The sequence below is a fragment of the Choloepus didactylus genome, chromosome 9 (genome assembly GCF_015220235.1).
Source record: "Choloepus didactylus isolate mChoDid1 chromosome 9, mChoDid1.pri, whole genome shotgun sequence".
NCBI classification, from domain to species: domain Eukaryota; kingdom Metazoa; phylum Chordata; class Mammalia; order Pilosa; family Megalonychidae; genus Choloepus; species Choloepus didactylus.
Genome location: NC_051315.1, coordinates 79,049,967 through 79,066,650, shown reverse-complemented (window position 1 = coordinate 79,066,650; position 16,684 = coordinate 79,049,967). Strand labels below are relative to the sequence as shown.

General features: G+C 31.2%; 1 protein-coding gene across 5 annotated transcripts in view; it reads right to left on the bottom strand.

The window, feature by feature from the left end:
• Positions 1-250: 250 nt before the first annotated feature.
• Positions 251-16,684, bottom strand: part of GULP1 (GULP PTB domain containing engulfment adaptor 1) — a 322,123-nt gene continuing 305,689 nt past the window's right edge. For 4 of the 5 annotated variants that reach the window (XM_037849952.1, XM_037849954.1, XM_037849950.1 and 1 more), the window contains 3 exons: positions 11,503-11,641; positions 7,496-7,590; positions 251-2,144 (listed from right to left, as the gene is read on the bottom strand). In XM_037849952.1, coding sequence (XP_037705880.1) covers positions 2,073-2,144; positions 7,496-7,590; positions 11,503-11,641 — 306 coding nt within the window. In that variant the 3' untranslated portion in view covers positions 251-2,072. Of the gene's footprint in view, positions 2,145-5,856; positions 5,868-7,495; positions 7,591-11,502; positions 11,642-13,417; positions 13,643-16,684 lie in introns of all 5 variants that reach the window. The other variant, XM_037849955.1, reaches the window with a different exon arrangement.

The following is a 16,684-nucleotide window of genomic DNA, read 5'->3' as shown; positions in this document are numbered from 1 at the left end:
TGTTTTCACAACTGAATGGTATTTGCTCAAGAAGCTAAAATGTGTGTGGGCTGAAAGAAATGAAGCTAAAGACCTTTCTTCTTTCTCTCTGTGTTCCTCTCTAGGTCCCAATTTTAGAATCTGGAAAATTTGTCATGTAATTAGCTTCAGAGTGTATAAATTAATTAGGAATTATTCAATGAGTAAATGATACAATTGAATTTATTTAAAAACATTTATTTTTGGCAAAGTCAAACATATCACTGAGATTACATAGAAATACAATTTCAATCAGATTCTCATAAAAATGCATTGGTCAAGTAAGTGTTCATAATTATTAACCAATTATGTATTATTTAATCATGCCAGTAGCAGAAATGATTACCATTAAAAATTGGTAAAGAAACACATCTTAAATGTGCAAATATCATCTTAATATTCTATTGTTTTACCATTGATAATAGATGCCACTAAATATATACCTATTACATAAAGCTTTTTAAAGTACAATAAAAATACAAATTGTATCTGTTATAAAAAAGTCATTGATCTGGCTTCTAAACATTCTCATTATACAAATTTCAAAATAGTATATGACAAACAAAATTATAAAGACTCTTCTTTATGAAACATATACCACCCTCTAATTAACGTACATTCTAGCAGATGACAGAAGACAAACAAGAAGGTTAATATATACCATAGAACATTATGGAAATACATACAAACATAATATTGCATAAGCATAGTTGATTTATTTTCCTAGTGAAAATGTACCTTTAGTATTTGAAGAAAATTCCTATGAGTAAAAGAAAAAAATTATTTTTGAGGGATACCCAGAATCTAAGCCCACATTTTCATGAATTTAACATATTTTTCTTATAATGTGATAAAACATATTAGAAACCTTGACCATAAATTTTTGTTTCTATGAGTATAAATTAGAATCTGTTACATATTGTGTAAAGGTATAGGGAACACATTTTTAAAGGTCAGGGTTCATCGTTACATCAAAAATGAGATGCAAGGAAACATTTATTTTCCATGTTGAAGCCTAAACCCAGAAGTAGCTTTAGTTTTGTGAAAAATGAGATTCTAACTCTCTGAAAACAAAACAAATTAATTTTGCTAATTAATATTGATGGTTCATATAGAATAGTTGACACAGCTTTTAAGTATCAAACTAACAAGGCATCACAAAATAAGCTTTGGTGAGAAAATATCTTTATCAAGGGAGAAAATACCAGTATTTATTTAGAGAAGAGAAATACATTTTGTAAAGTAAATTTAGATAATAGGCATTGAAACTATAGACAGCATATATTCTAAATGTTATTTTAGGAAACATCAAATCAGATGATGTTTAGATATTGTCATAATGTAACATCTCATAGAAATTACATTTTATTTCCAGTACTTTGTATACAGCAACTTTTCTCCCATAATCTCTATTTAAAAAACAAATAAAATGTATAGAATATAACTGATAATCATAACTAACATTATTATCTTACATTTACTAATAAATACTCTAAATGCATTTGGTTTACTTAATTATAAGAATTTATATTCTTGTTATTTTACCTGCTAAATATTAGTGATCTGGTGGCATTATTTTCAAAGCTTACATTTTCCCAATGATGTGAACAGCACATAATAGACAAAATGACATCTGTGTAATGAATGGTAACATGTTTATTGGCTTGAAAATTGGAATGTGTTTAGTTTTCATTGGTCTATCTCTTTAGGACTTTAAAAGATATCTTTAAGATAATGGCTTTGGGGAAATCAATAATATACTAGCATCCTAGAGAATGAACATTAGCACGTTAAAAAGGTGCTAATTATGTAGAACTCAGTTATGTGTCAGGTATTTGGATAACCTGTCAATTATAAATTCATCTCCAACAAAACGAGATGTTATGATTTACAGTGTGTTGTGTTGAAAAATAAAATGTTACATATGCAGATATTTTACTGAAATTATTTTCAAAAAGGTAAGCTGTTCAAAACTAATACTTGTCATAAAGTAATAATGATACATATCTATAAAAAACAAATGTAACATGAACCAGGAGCTCTTCTTCTTGCCATCAGCACTTGCTGTCTAATGGGTCAAGACAAAACACTGTGCCTTCAAGAGTTAGTCCCATTTTGAACCCCTCCTGTAAAAGAGAGTAAAATCATTAAAAAAAGAGATTATTCTGGCAAAAATAAATTGGTGAAGAAGAGAGACTATAAACAGAAGTTGAAATCTTCATGCTTTGATTAACTAAAAAGTAATTACATATGTTAAATGTTGGCTTGTTAAATGATTATATACTACAAATGCTCCTCCCCTGGTAGCTGTTTTACATCCATTTGCATTTTCAATGTTCTAAATATATGTGAGGTTGGCATCCATAAGAGGAAAAAGACAATTGAAATATATGGAATTAAGTAGTTTTAAAACTTAATGTTTCTTTTTCAGTAAAGTCTATATATTATGTCATTCTCCTGTACTTTAAATCCCTCTGTTTGCTTTCAGAATCAATATAATTTAAAAATATTATGAAGATAACTTGACCTTAAATTGACGATGGGTTAAAGATAGTCTGGTAACTTTTCACTTTTTTTTTCTTGGTTACCACTGTCTAGAGTCTGGGAGAAATACTTTAAGTAAATGCAATGCCATATCCTATGTGGAACACAGGACATTTTTATATTTATAACTTGCAATGCAAAGACATCTAATTTTATTGTTACTATCACAGAAATGTTGTCAAGGAAACTCGTAACACTATTCTTTTTCTCCATCTTGGTTATATCCCTCTTTCTAATGTAGAACTGCTTGTGCAGACCATTTGCCATGGAGAAAGCTTCCTCTATTAGTCCTACTGTTAGTTTCAGTGGACTGAGTCCTTTGAATCCTTTTACCTGCACAATGTTTCATATGTTTGTCACTTTTGACTTATTGAGAAAAAGTACACAACTGTCATGAAAGTGTTTTATTTTTCCCCTCCCTAACAATTTGAGCTCAACGTTAGTGGCAAAGGAGTTGGTCCTTCTCTACTCCATTTTCTTCTTTTTTACATAAGATAAGTGAACTCAGGGCCTTCTCTGGTCTTACTATCTCCCTCATCCCCACTCCTACCTATAAGTCTATGCACGCTGGACCGCAAAGAAGACACGAGAAGCACAGACTTACACTGATCAGTGGAATTGGAGGCCACATTTAAGGCTTCCTTATAGAAGGGTGTTTGGTGCCCTATACATCCTCTACTTTTCTTTCTTACTAAGGGGGCAGAAATTTTGTTTATGGTGGTAATTTAAGGTGTGGGGTGGCCATTTCACACATTATTGGGCAAAGAATTGCAGACAGTAGTCTAAACCTGAAGAAAAGAAAATGCCTCTCAAGGGGAAAGGTTTTGCTCTATGATCTGTTTTGTACATTTTGTTTGATTAGACTGTATCTATTCATCTGTTAGACAATTGTGCATTTGTTTGCATTTTCCCAAATTACATTAATCTAGAACAAGGTATCTATATGGCTTTTTCTTATTACAAATCCAATGTAAATTTTATCAGAGAAGAAGGAGGTGACTAAAAAAAAAGCAAGTCACACCTTATTCATTAGGAATGTTCGGAATGCTCTTCATTATTGTCTACAGCACAGAGAGTATATAACAATGTAATCACTGAAAATATTTTTCAAAACTTGTTCTACATGTTTGAGGTATGAATTATATTCTGTTGGGTAAAGGTTAGAGCACTTACCAATATAATTTTAACAACCTGCTCTTATCACAAGAAGAAACATGCATATCTTTTACCTCTGGAAAGGCTTGATATGATACAGTATTTTAAAGTTTATCAAGTCATTCTGAAATTAAATCAATATCACTTCAATTACCAGGAAAATACTGTTAATCAATATGCTATCAATATTTGAAAGGCAGAATTAAAATTACGATAAAATAGGAATCAATCACTATTTCAGTAATAAAAAATGCTTGGACATCATCTACAACAGTATCTCCACTGTGGCTTTTTAAGGATCCTTTCAGAGTTCCCTTAGGTTAGCCCAATCATTCCAATTAACAAACATAAATTATTGTACTGCCCCTTGCTTTTCTTTCCTTCAAAGATAAATTTTGCCACATATTTCTGACCTTTCTTCATAGGATTCATTTTTTAAATAATGATTTTATGATTTCTGAATGCTTGTTTTCATAGATAATATTTTAAACCTCTGAATGAAAATTATGCTTCATTTACTTTATATAGTGATGGAAATTATCACAAATTAAATGCCAATCCTAATTTCATTATTAATTAATATATACTTAATAGCATAAATTTTATAGAATATTTTGCCAAATTGCATTTTCTTATATTGAAACAGAGAGAAAAGCTTATCAAGGAAGAAAAGCCATAAAAGCAACAACTGTTATCCTGTGGAAGTATATCCTTCTAAGCTCTTTATTTTTAAATCTGTAGATTGTTAAAATTATTTTAATGATATATAAATAATTACATTATAATAGTGATATGTAATATATTCAGTATTTTAAAATTATGAATAATTTTGAATGAATATTTTTGTGCTAGAGCTTTTTCCACCTTTATAATTATTTTCTTCTATGAATAGATTGTTTAAAAACTTTCAGTAACAAATAGAAACATAAGTATTAATAACAAATTACTTTCCAAGATGATGCTATAAACTAACCCAGGCACAGCAATGACTTAAGAGTACTTATTTCTTAGCACTTTTGCTTGTGCTGATTATTATTAATAAATACAATTTATAATTTTAATTAGCCTGAACAGATCTAAATGTGTGTGTAAGCTGTTATCTTTTTTGAAGAACTATTTTTATCACTTATCAATTATTTAGCTCCTAATCATTGGTTTGTTTTAATTATGCATATATCATGTTTTTTATATTCTCCTAATAAAGAACTTTAGAAGATATATGTCCATCTGTTTCTTTTCCTTCTAGAAATTTATCTCCAATTCAAAAGCCTGATGAACATTCAATTATATTTCAAACATTTTAAACTAATGTCTCAGAAATTTGAGTATTTGCTATTTCAGCTGTACACTGATCTCCCAAATTATTGAGTTGACTTAACACCAATAATGCATAATTCCTTTATCTTTCATTGAATTGCAATGCTTATTTATTAATGTATTAAATTATTACATATCATGAGGTAAACTTCTGAGCTATCAATACTATTCTATTGACATATACCAGACAATTTAAAATCATGTCAAATCAAATGATGACATCATTGATTTCAAATTAATATCTAAATTTTCTAACAATTTAAAATGAATTATAGCTTAATGATTACGCTTGAATTCTTATATGCATTAGTTATTTCTGTGATTTCAAACTTAATAATTCAATTCCTTTAGAAATAGCCTTAGTCAAAATCCCTTGTAAAGCAAAAAGAAAACAATCTCGCTATGCTTATTAACTCAATATGGTTTATAGAACCCATTATACAGTATTAAATTTTTACATTAAGTGCAAATATAAAAATAGTAGCTAAATATTTATATTAATTAGGCTAGCATGATTAATAACAAAAGTCATCATAGACTTTAGCTGAACAAAATATTATTTTACTTTATTTAAAGTGACCTTGCAAGTAAATCTTGGACTAGAAGACACAAATAACCAATGAAGTGGACAATCAAAAGTGACTAAGTCATTGAGACAATCACTTCAAAATATGGGTTATGAAGCCTCCTTAAACACAGCTAATCAGATGCATCCATATGAAACTGCTGTTTAAATATTTATTAAACAAAGCATGCAAATATTAAGGTTTTAGATTTAAAAAGTTAAGTTGTTTAAAATTGTGATGAAAATAATATACCAACCATCTCTGGCGCTACCCACCATGAAAGCAGAAAAGAATAAAAAAGACATTAAGAAAACATTATAAATGGCCAAAACCACCACAGCTTAACATTATTTGACTGACAAATCATTAAATCATTCCAATACAGTGTTTCTCCAAATGGGTTCCCACAAAAATCTGGAGATTCAGGCTTATCAATAAAAATCTGTAGCCAAACTTTTCAATTTTGTAGCAATTTAGGAAACACTAATAAAATAGTTCTTGTTATTATCTGCATACACCTTGAGAATAAGTATTATATCAGTGCCTGTGTTTGTGTTTGTCCCTACAAAAGCAAATGGTACAAGTATTAAGAAACCTCAAGGCATATGTCAAATAGTCTAATTTTTAAAATGCAAGCATATTATATCTAGAACAATAAGGGGTTTTACATAATAACTAGAAAATAAGTCTGAGTCATAAGTTCAGCCTAAAATCAGAGGAAGAGTATTTATATGCTTATCTTTCCAGGGAGCAGTGCATTTACCAGCCTTTAGATTAGAATTTGACCATTAAGTTTTTTTCCCAGGAAGTGAATGTAGAGATTGAATGCATTAACCAAACCCTAATAAACAGAAATATCTCCTTCTCCTTACTTTTGTGTCTTTACTATATCTTCCCAATCAGGTCCTTATAATTGGCATTTGCTTGGATTCTTCTACCATACATAAATTTTTTGATGAAAAATGAGCTTCACCAAAATGTAAGTTTTAATAGATGACTTTATTCTAGTGCTTCTGGGTCTATTAATCATGGTCCATTGTATAAAGCTTTAAAACCCATTTCTTCAAACTTCCAGAACTATTCAGAGTTCAAAAATAAAAGAGAAAGAAAAGTCCAATGGTCTACATTCCTTAACAAGTTGTCACTGAACATCTTCTTTTTCAATAAGAGCCCAAAATTTATGAACTAGAGGTGTAATGCTTCCTTTTAGAAAGAATGATTTCATTCTTACAAAGATTTTCCCTCAACTACCCGTTTACAATTTTGAAACTTTTAATTGGTAAGACTGAGATCTAGTCTTAAAACTCTAGTGCAACGACATCTGAATTTCTGAATTTCAAAATAATGAACTATTAGAATCCATGTAATTTTGTATAAAAAAATGAACCACCATACCATTGTTGTCAAATGCACCACTGAAAAACAAAAACATGAGTAGAAAAATAGGGGCAAAAAAAAAAAAAAAAGGCACCCAGTGTGCACCCAGTGTTCTTTTTTACTTTAATTATTCTTTTTCATTTTAATTTTTATTCTTATTATTTTTGTGTGTTTGGTAATGAAAATGTTCAAAAATTTTGGTGATGAATGCACAACTATATAATGGTACTATGAATAACTGATTGTATGCTTTGTATGACTGTATGGTGTGTGAACATATCTCAACAAAATTGAATTGGAAACAAAAACAAAAACAAAAACAAAATAACTATCTGTACCACCTGTAGGGTTATTTTTAGGACAGAAATGTACCTTACTTTTAAAAGCAATTATTTTTATGTCAGCTCTTATAGTGACAATAATTCAAGGAAAGGGTATTTTGGGGACCACACCATTCTCTTTATCTCAGGTTAAAAAAAAAAAAATTAGTTTATGGGCCAATTTGTTAAAATAGTTACCTGCATCTCATCTAATTTTGATTGAATATCTGGAGGGAAATCCCCTGCTCCACAGTTAAATGGGTCAAAAGGTTCTGCTCCAAACAGATCCCGTTCTAAAAGGAAGGAAATAATTTAGTAAATAAAATGACAAGAAGTGAGTTGGGATGAGTTAGATTTTAGAGGCAAGATATTTACATGACCAAATGAGCACTTTCCACACTTTCAATTTATGCTGGACTTACCCGAGCTTAGATTAGTTAAGTGCCATCAGGGAAGTGAAGATCCATTTTACGATGGTATTAAAAATTGTTTGGTTACAAATAATTATCCAGAGATTTTTCTGTGTCTAGTTATCTTTGATAGGCTTCTTAATAGCAAATTCACCAATATTTGCTATTAAATAGGTTACAATGGCTACATTTTGGAGAACAAATTTAAATGTACTAAAATAAATGTATGACTCATATTCACACCTCTCTAATACCATTTACTGACACATTTGCAACAAAATGGTAAAGCAACATGCAGGACTGAGTAGATTAATAAGTAGTCTCACTCAGAATTCATGTATTTTTATTTCACCTTTTATCCAGAAAACACTTAAGGCACATCATCTCATGTCATATGAAATCATACCTCCTTCCTAGACAGCCATTAGACAGATTTATTTTTTAAAAAATGTACCTATCCTAGAATCAAATTTCTTTTCTAAAATAGAACTAATGCAGTTTGAAACAAAGCTCCTTGTACATATATTCCAAGTTATGCACTGTTTTTTATCAGCAAAGTATTAACAAAGTTAAAACTGATGTTTGCTGTCAATAAGACCATGATCTATTACATGTTTGAAAAATAAAAAAAAAATTAAAAAATATCTCTCATGTATCAAATCAAATGCAACCTCTATTGATACACATTTATGAATTATATATGGGTAGGAGTATTTATGAAGTACTCAGACCTTAATTTTTCAGGAAACCTTATATTCTTTAAATTCAAAGTGATATAAGAAAGAATACTAATGCTATTTGGGTTCTTCCATAACCTTTAAAATCCCCCCATAACTCCCATTCTGAAGAAACCTTGCTCTTCCAACTGGAATGGTTTTGTTCAGATTCTTGTATTAAACACATTAATAAGTATAAAATGCTTCAAAGTTCCTCGTATGTAGTTAAGTGTTATATAAATAGGAGAGCCATATACTATGTCATCCAAACAAAGTCACTTTTAAGAGCGAAAGGAGCACTACTGATAATTACACCAGGACAACAGGACTAAGCCAGGACTTAAAAAGAGAGTTTATTGTCTTGCCTTATATATAACTGATGGGTATTATTGTGGTTATTATGTTTTCCTCAGACTAATTTGCTCAGGCAATAAACCAAAATTTAGAAAACAGAGGAACTTTTTTTTTTGGAGGAACATCCCAGCCACCACTGTCTTTCTAGAATATTGAATAGTGCTTTACACATAGTAGATGTTTGTCAGAAATAAATGAATTAATGAAGGAGGACAGCTGATATGGGGGATAAAGATCCTTAGGCACACTTTCTCAAGGTGGACTGAAGAATCACTAGAGGTTTCAGATAGGCTTAAAGGTGTTCTTGTCATTCCTGAATGCAGTGCAAAATTTTATATGAAAAGGCACATTGTGCTTCAGTGTAAAGAGGTTTCCCAGGTTTTATCAGATTCTCAAGGGGTGCATGACTCCCCACAAGTTAAGAAACTACTATGTTACATAATAAAGATTTTCATACCACACACATTAATAAATATTACCAAGCTTTCAGTGTACTTTGGTCAGTTCAGATGGGTCTAAAATCCATAAGAAAAAGTACAAACCCAATTGCCATGAAAAAAATATTTGCTATGTGATTAATACCATTAAAATTATTTAAGTCTAATAAAGGAGTAAAATAATAAAAACTAAAGGACACTACTTCACTCCGTAATTTTTCCCTTTTTCTACTAAATATTTATTGAACACATATTATGTGCTAATGTAGTGAATCAATGCAGTGAAGAAAGGACCAGTCCCTTCTTCATGGAATTTTTACTCAAGTAGGGGTCATAGCCATTAAAGAAATTAAAGTGTGGCACATATTCAAAGCAGAGACAGAGTGTTCAATGGAAATGGAAAAGAGGCAATGAAAAACATGCTCTGGAAAATTACTCAAGTTCTCAGGTGCCAATAAAGAGAAAAGCTAAGGGGGTGATCTTGTAGTCTCTTACTTTTATCTATTCAGTAGATAATGAAAAAATCAATGAATGAATATATTTAAGAGTTCACTTAGAATAAAAGTCCTGGTACTAAAATCCCAATGGATAAAAGTCTTAGACAATTTCCCAATTAAAATTAAGATGAACAATTTGTCCTGAAAGTATTAGTTATATATAAATAAATTTTCTTCCTGTATTTACTGAACTTTGAAGACCAGACTATGTAGATAATGATGAATATAGCAAGGGGTTACTTCAATTTATCAATAAATTCCTTAAAATCATTTGGACATCTTTGCTTAGATTTTCCAAAAGCATTTCAAACTCAGCAATGTCCAAAATAGAACTATTTTCCCCTTCATGACTTCTAGTTTTCCCTGTTAACATTTTACCTAACCTCCTGTGTAGCATCTGATTTTAACCTCTCAATTACCTTCCAGGTCACCAAACTTGATGGATCATTCCTTTAAAATGTCTTCAAATCTATTCACTCTCCTCAATTTATATATTTTGATTAAAATCCTCCATTATGGATACTTTTCTAACATATTCAAATTCCAGCATGTAGCCCAAGTCTAGTATTTGTGCTAAACAAATATATATATATATATTTTGGAAAAAATACATGAATGAGTGGATCAATGGTTCAAGTAAGTGAAAGGGGTAAAAGAAGAGACATGAGGGTACTCATAAGGACAAGAAACACCCTATCATGATATTAGGGTATTGGTGGCATTTTGTAAAACATAGTACAATATAGATATTATGAATTATTTCTTTGAAAAATTATTCTGCATTGGAGCAAAATATATTCAGAGGCATTTAAAATAAATTTCAACTTTATATAAACTTTGTAATATTATAAACTCATTTTAATGAATATAATGTCATGACTTTGTGTTTACATTTCAGTCCTCTAAAATTAAATGAATATCTAACATGAGCAGTGAGCTGCATTAAGTTCTACAGAGGAAATTAAATAAACCATTGGCCCTGCCATGCATTAAGCCTTAAGCTAAAACTTCAGAGTTAGATTCAAAATGTCTTAATATGAACTAGAGTGGATGCAATAAAGCATTACTTTTTAAAAACCCTTTTTCTTTAGTTTCTTCTTGGTCATAATAACTGATCATTAGGAACAATGTTTTCAGTTTCTGTAACAGAGCACAGATCAAAATACAGCCAAGACACTGAAAATGAGGATATGTTATATGCTTTCTAATTCATCAAAAAGAGTTTTATGTTGATTCCACCTATATAGAGGATAAAGTACAAAAGCAATGCCTTCATAACATTTTAGATATCAAAGATGCCAAGCTATATGAAAAGAAACAGCCATTACATATTGTTAAGAAATCAATCATGAAATTATAGATTTATACATTCCTTCAACTAAGAATATCAATATACTCTTTGATAACAAGGAATAAAATAAAACCAATTTGTATTAAACAAGTTAATTACCACTGGAGTTTTAATAATTAACTTAAAACATAAAAAACACAAACCAAACACAATAAAAATAAAATTAAATACTTTTAGTATGATGTAAAATTACCTACACCAAAATATAATTTTTTTCATAAAATAGGCTCAAATTGCAATTAGTCATGCAATACCATCCCTGAATTATAAAGTAAAATAGAATGAAATGAATTTGGCACATAAAAAAACATAATTATAACTTAATAAATAAAATTATCAGTGAACTTATTAAGATATATAATTTCTCATAAAGTGTTAATTAAAGCATTTGAAATGTAAACAGATATAGCAAGGGATATCGATTTGTTTACAAAGCTTACTAATCTCAGTAGATCTACTAGGTACTGGAGGTGGCTGTGTGCCATTGCGAGTAGGTGTCGAAGACTGAGGAGATATTGGAGAAAATGGAATCATATCAAAGATGTCAGTAGAGGGTGACTTAGGTGTCACACTGCCAGCCTGCAATGAAGACAGTATGAAGTTAGTGTAGCACTTCATGTGGATATATTATAGTACTGAATATTTCATAAACATATAAGAAATACATGAACAACAAATTCAGTCAAATCATTTGACTTGTGATCATTTTAGATAAAAAATATTTAAACGTTGGCAATAACATGTGGTTCAACCTGTTATGCCAAATGCTCACTGGCAAGAAAACAACAGACAATTTTTGCAAAAGTACCTTCAAAGATGATGGTGAAATGATGTCAATACTATTCTAGAATGGATATAAAAGATATATTGTATTTTTTGTAAATCTATAAATAATTGCCATTTGTATCAGGGAATTGGAAACACGTTAGAAGCTAATTATATAAAAACATGATTTCAATGACATATTTCTCATAAGATTTTAATTATAACCATCCAAATGGTTAAATATAACCATCTCTTAAATATAATCATTCAAATACAATTGATGACAAGTTCTTTTTTTTAGTTTCCAAAAGTAGAGATTTTTTAATTTGTACTTATAACTACAATGTCAACTGAATATAATATTCATTGTGGTGCCTTTTATTTCTGGAATATGATTCCATCCCATTTTCTATAATAAGTAGCTACACCTCATAAAATACGTTAATAAACTTTAAATGAAGCACTAAAATCTTTGAATTATCTGTTCCAGGACTGAAGAAATAGAGGGAAAGGATAATGAGAAGCCTATAAGAATGTACCCAAGAAGCATGACTGTTTCACGTTAAGCATGAAACAATCAGCACTTTTGACGGGCAGGAAAAATTACACATCCCATCTATGAAAACTATTTGATTTGATCAGGACCAAAAGAAAGAGAATTTCTTTCCTTTTAGAGGGGAATAGTGAGGGAAATTTGCTTTTCCTATAAGCATATGGACACAGAATGCTTAGAATGGTTCATATTAAAATTAGATTTCTCTGAATATATTTATTTTTCTCACAGATGATGCCGTAATCAGACAGATTATGTATAGAGGATGACGGGTTTGTGCTGCAGTTTAAATGATCATTAGCACATCTTTTTCATGCAGGGAAATTGTTATCATCTCCCTTTCTTGACAATTTATTTATTTTGTCAGCTATACGTACTATCCAAAGATTCTGAGGCAACTTTATCTCTATCCCTTTCATCTATTCATTAATATTGTTTTGTTAACCATCCCATCCCTCTACCTCCCCTGGCTTCCAGCTGCCTCCTCTTTCTCAGTATATAGAGATACTCAAATCTGGAGTACCATTCACAAAGCACACCAACCCAGTTTGTCCTCACACTGCCTCTCTTTAAGCTTCTGGCTGCTCTTCTCTCTTTCTCTTCACTCCAAGACTAAGCACCTTGAAAGAGGTACCACACTTCCTGTCCCAGCTTTTACATCATTCACCACTAAAACTCACATCAGTGTAGTCTTTGCTTTTTTGGATTTGATTCTACTGAAAAAGCTTTTACTAATATCACCGATGACTTAATTTTTCAATTCCTATACCTGGTAGACCCTTTAAAATATGCCCTATTTCATTTCTCTCTGGAATTATACACTATCCTCACTCTCTACCTGAAACTCTCTGATATCAGGTAACCAAAGGAAACAAAAAATGGCACACAAAGGCTCCAGATCACATCTCATTGATTCACGAATTTTAGGCATATCTTATTTTTTTTTTCATTACTGTATTTATGGCATGTTTTGGCAGAATTAAAAAACAAAACACAAGAGTTAGGTAGTACAAGGAGTTTTCTGCTCTGCAAGTTACATGTGGTCTTGGGATGCTGTTCTCACTGAATGGCTTGGGAAGCCCACATTTAGAAGGTGGTGGTATTAGCAATCCCAATGGTAGTCTGGAATCAGGCGAGTTGACAGGAGTGACAGTAATGGAAGAAATATTTAGACAGGGAGATGAATCATCACTATTACGCCAGAAAGAGGATGAACATCTCTGAAACCCATGTTGCTCATGATCAGACATTGTGTGCAGCAGCTGTAAAGGAATGACAGAAAGAGAGATATACTGAGGGGAAGAAAGAAAGCAGGAAGGAAGGAAGAAGCATATATAAAATTCATGTTTAAAATGGTATTTTGTGAAAATGATAATTTCAAAATAATTTTAATAAAAAATATATGGTTCGAGTAGGTTTTCCTATTTTGTTAGTCCTTAAATTGCTTAATTTGATTATTTTCATTAAAATATTATATCATTGGATAGTGAAACAAATTATTACATTCATTACAACTCATTCATTGGGAGCATACTGATTAGCTGAAATATCTGGTTTATCAAGCAGGATAATAGGAATCAGAACATGGCCTCATGAGAGTTAATATATTCCCATTTCCTCTCATGGGAGTATGTTTTGAGAGTACAGGTATTTAATATCTACAACAATATACTTTCACCTTTAGTTTGTTAACAGAACTCTTTAAAGCCATTAGGGAAAAACAGCAGCTGCCTGAGAAATCATGAGGAAGACCCACATCCAGTGGGCATGGGTTTCTGGGATATTTGTGGACAATATTCTCTTAAAATCATTGAGAAACCGGTTTCACCTCTGTGGAGCTGCTCTACTGTGGGAGTTTTCTCTATCTCCCCACCACTCAACATCAAATTATCTTTCTCAAGAGATCATAAGCAGAAGCAAAATGGTGACTTTCATAGTGACAGATATGTGTGGAATTTCTACCAATTTGTAGCTTAAATATGATATCTGCTTTCAGGATTTTACATATTTTTTTTCTAGAGGCAAACAAGTTGTTTTTGGTTTTTCCAACCCCTCTAAGTTTTACTATTTATGTTTTGGAATCTTAAAATCTGCATTATACAATGTGACAGGAAAAATGTCACATTATACAATGTGACAGGATAACATGCTAAAAATTTTCCTGTTACTTATCGTGGAAGTTTTTTGACAAAAGTTACCTATGTGGAAAAACAAGAGAAGACATAATGACATAATGACCTGAAAGTATCAGTATAGAAAAGAGATACTTGTAACGAACTTTCAGAGGACGAGTGGACAGGAAAATGAAAAAGCCTAAGATTTATTTGGGGAAAGAGCTTTGTGTAATGAGATGGAAAAGGGAAGAATACTAGTAAGAACTAAACAGAAGCAGACTCTAGTAAAAGGTTACGATTTTGTAGAATTTCCAAAAATGATTACCACATACATTTTAGATTTACTCCAGAAAGCATTCTTTTAAGAGAGCAGGAGTAGTAATAATAGCCTATCTTTATAATTACAAATACATGGGAATTAAAGCCCTGAGATTCTCAGTCTGTCTTCTACATGAAGTAAGAAACAGAGCCAAGATTCAAAATAGCCTGATTCCAATCATCGTGTCCTTTCTATAGTTAGTGAGGAATGCAGCAGGGTAAGACTTTTGGGAGATGGGAAGAGGGAGTTGTCAAGCATCTCAAATCAGACAGAAATAAATAATGAACATGTAGTACATTGTACTGGGTCTGCATATCAGTCTTTGGGGACTATTTCCACTAAAGCATGGGGAGCTAGAAGTCACATTTCAGAGATTTTTCAATACTAACAGAAGGACTTTGAGGCAACCGACAAAAATATGGCTTTGGGAAGCTAGTAACTAAAATTATAGTTAGAACAACAAACAGGTTTGAGGAAGTCTTTAAGCTGGCAGCAAACTCTTCACACGTTTCTGGAAGCAGAAAGGGAAAGAGGTAGTGTAAAGTGAGAGATTTAATTTGAGGGAGGAATTCCACATGGACGCAAAGTCTCTGATGGTTTAAGTTACATAACTTACTACTCTATTAAATGCATATATAGTTACATAATGTTTGTTTTATCTATCTATCTAATCTATCTATCTATCCATCTATCTATCCATCCTTCCATCCATCCAACTATTTAGATATTTTTTATGGTCTATTTAATTTACTGTATAATTTTGCCATTGGTGACCATCTTTTTCTTAAATGTGAGAACGGTAAGCTCCTGTGGGCAAAGTTTTGTTTTCTAAAATTATATATACATCAGAGCACTAGATGTATAATAAACTATCAATGAATAGAATATTTATTGTCTGCTTTATCCTAGAGTGATTTTTTTTTTTACTTAAACTGTAAATTGATACAACTGTTTGTACTTAGTAAAGCATAAGATATTAAGCGGAACTTGTCCTTGATAACATTTGGCTTGTAAAATAAATGAAAACACTCTATCTTGTTTTATGACTTGTGTTGGCCCCAAATTCTTTACTAGGTGTCTTAAAAGGACTTAAAGGTCAAAATGACCTAACTTTAAAGAGCTCTAATATTTTATCATGCTGGCAATATAATGCATTCTCATAATGCTACTTCCCCTGGGAAGATAACATTTATAAAAATGAAGAATATATATAATAATGGAATAATCAAGTATTCAAATATCCCAGTTAAGCAGGGAATCTGATAATGTCAATAATTTTGGTATCTATAGTTTAAGACTCTAAGGCTATGTGATTATCACAGGTCTCCTTTGTACCATCAGTAAATTGGATTTGGTACTGATAACTTTTATTTGGGTCACATGGATCTTTTTAAATATTGAATTAGTTGCCTGTAGGTAAATATAAAGAAGCTCTACATTAAAATTAAGAGCTTTTCATGAGAAGTTAGAAATTTAAAAAGTGGGCCTACAATCTTACATGGCTGGTATCGAGTGCTACACTTTTTAAGTCGGGTGTTGCACTCTTCATCGCCACATGCCCATTTAAGCATTTACACCATAGCATGGATTCTGTTGACATTTAAGTTTGTGATTCCTAATCTAGAAATGATTCCCGTCAAGGAATTAGATATTGCACCTGATTCCTTATAAAGGTGAAAACTATGCCCAGCATATTTGACCATGTGGGTGTATTCAGTAGTGGCTGATTCTGCCCCAAACTCTTAGGTCTATTACGTAAGGATAAGAATATGACTATAGCACCTACCTAGATGGCACGGTTGGCATTTTTGGTGTTTGATTATTCTCCCTAAGTTTAAAGGTTCTGAAATTAGTGTTGTTGTTGTTGTTTT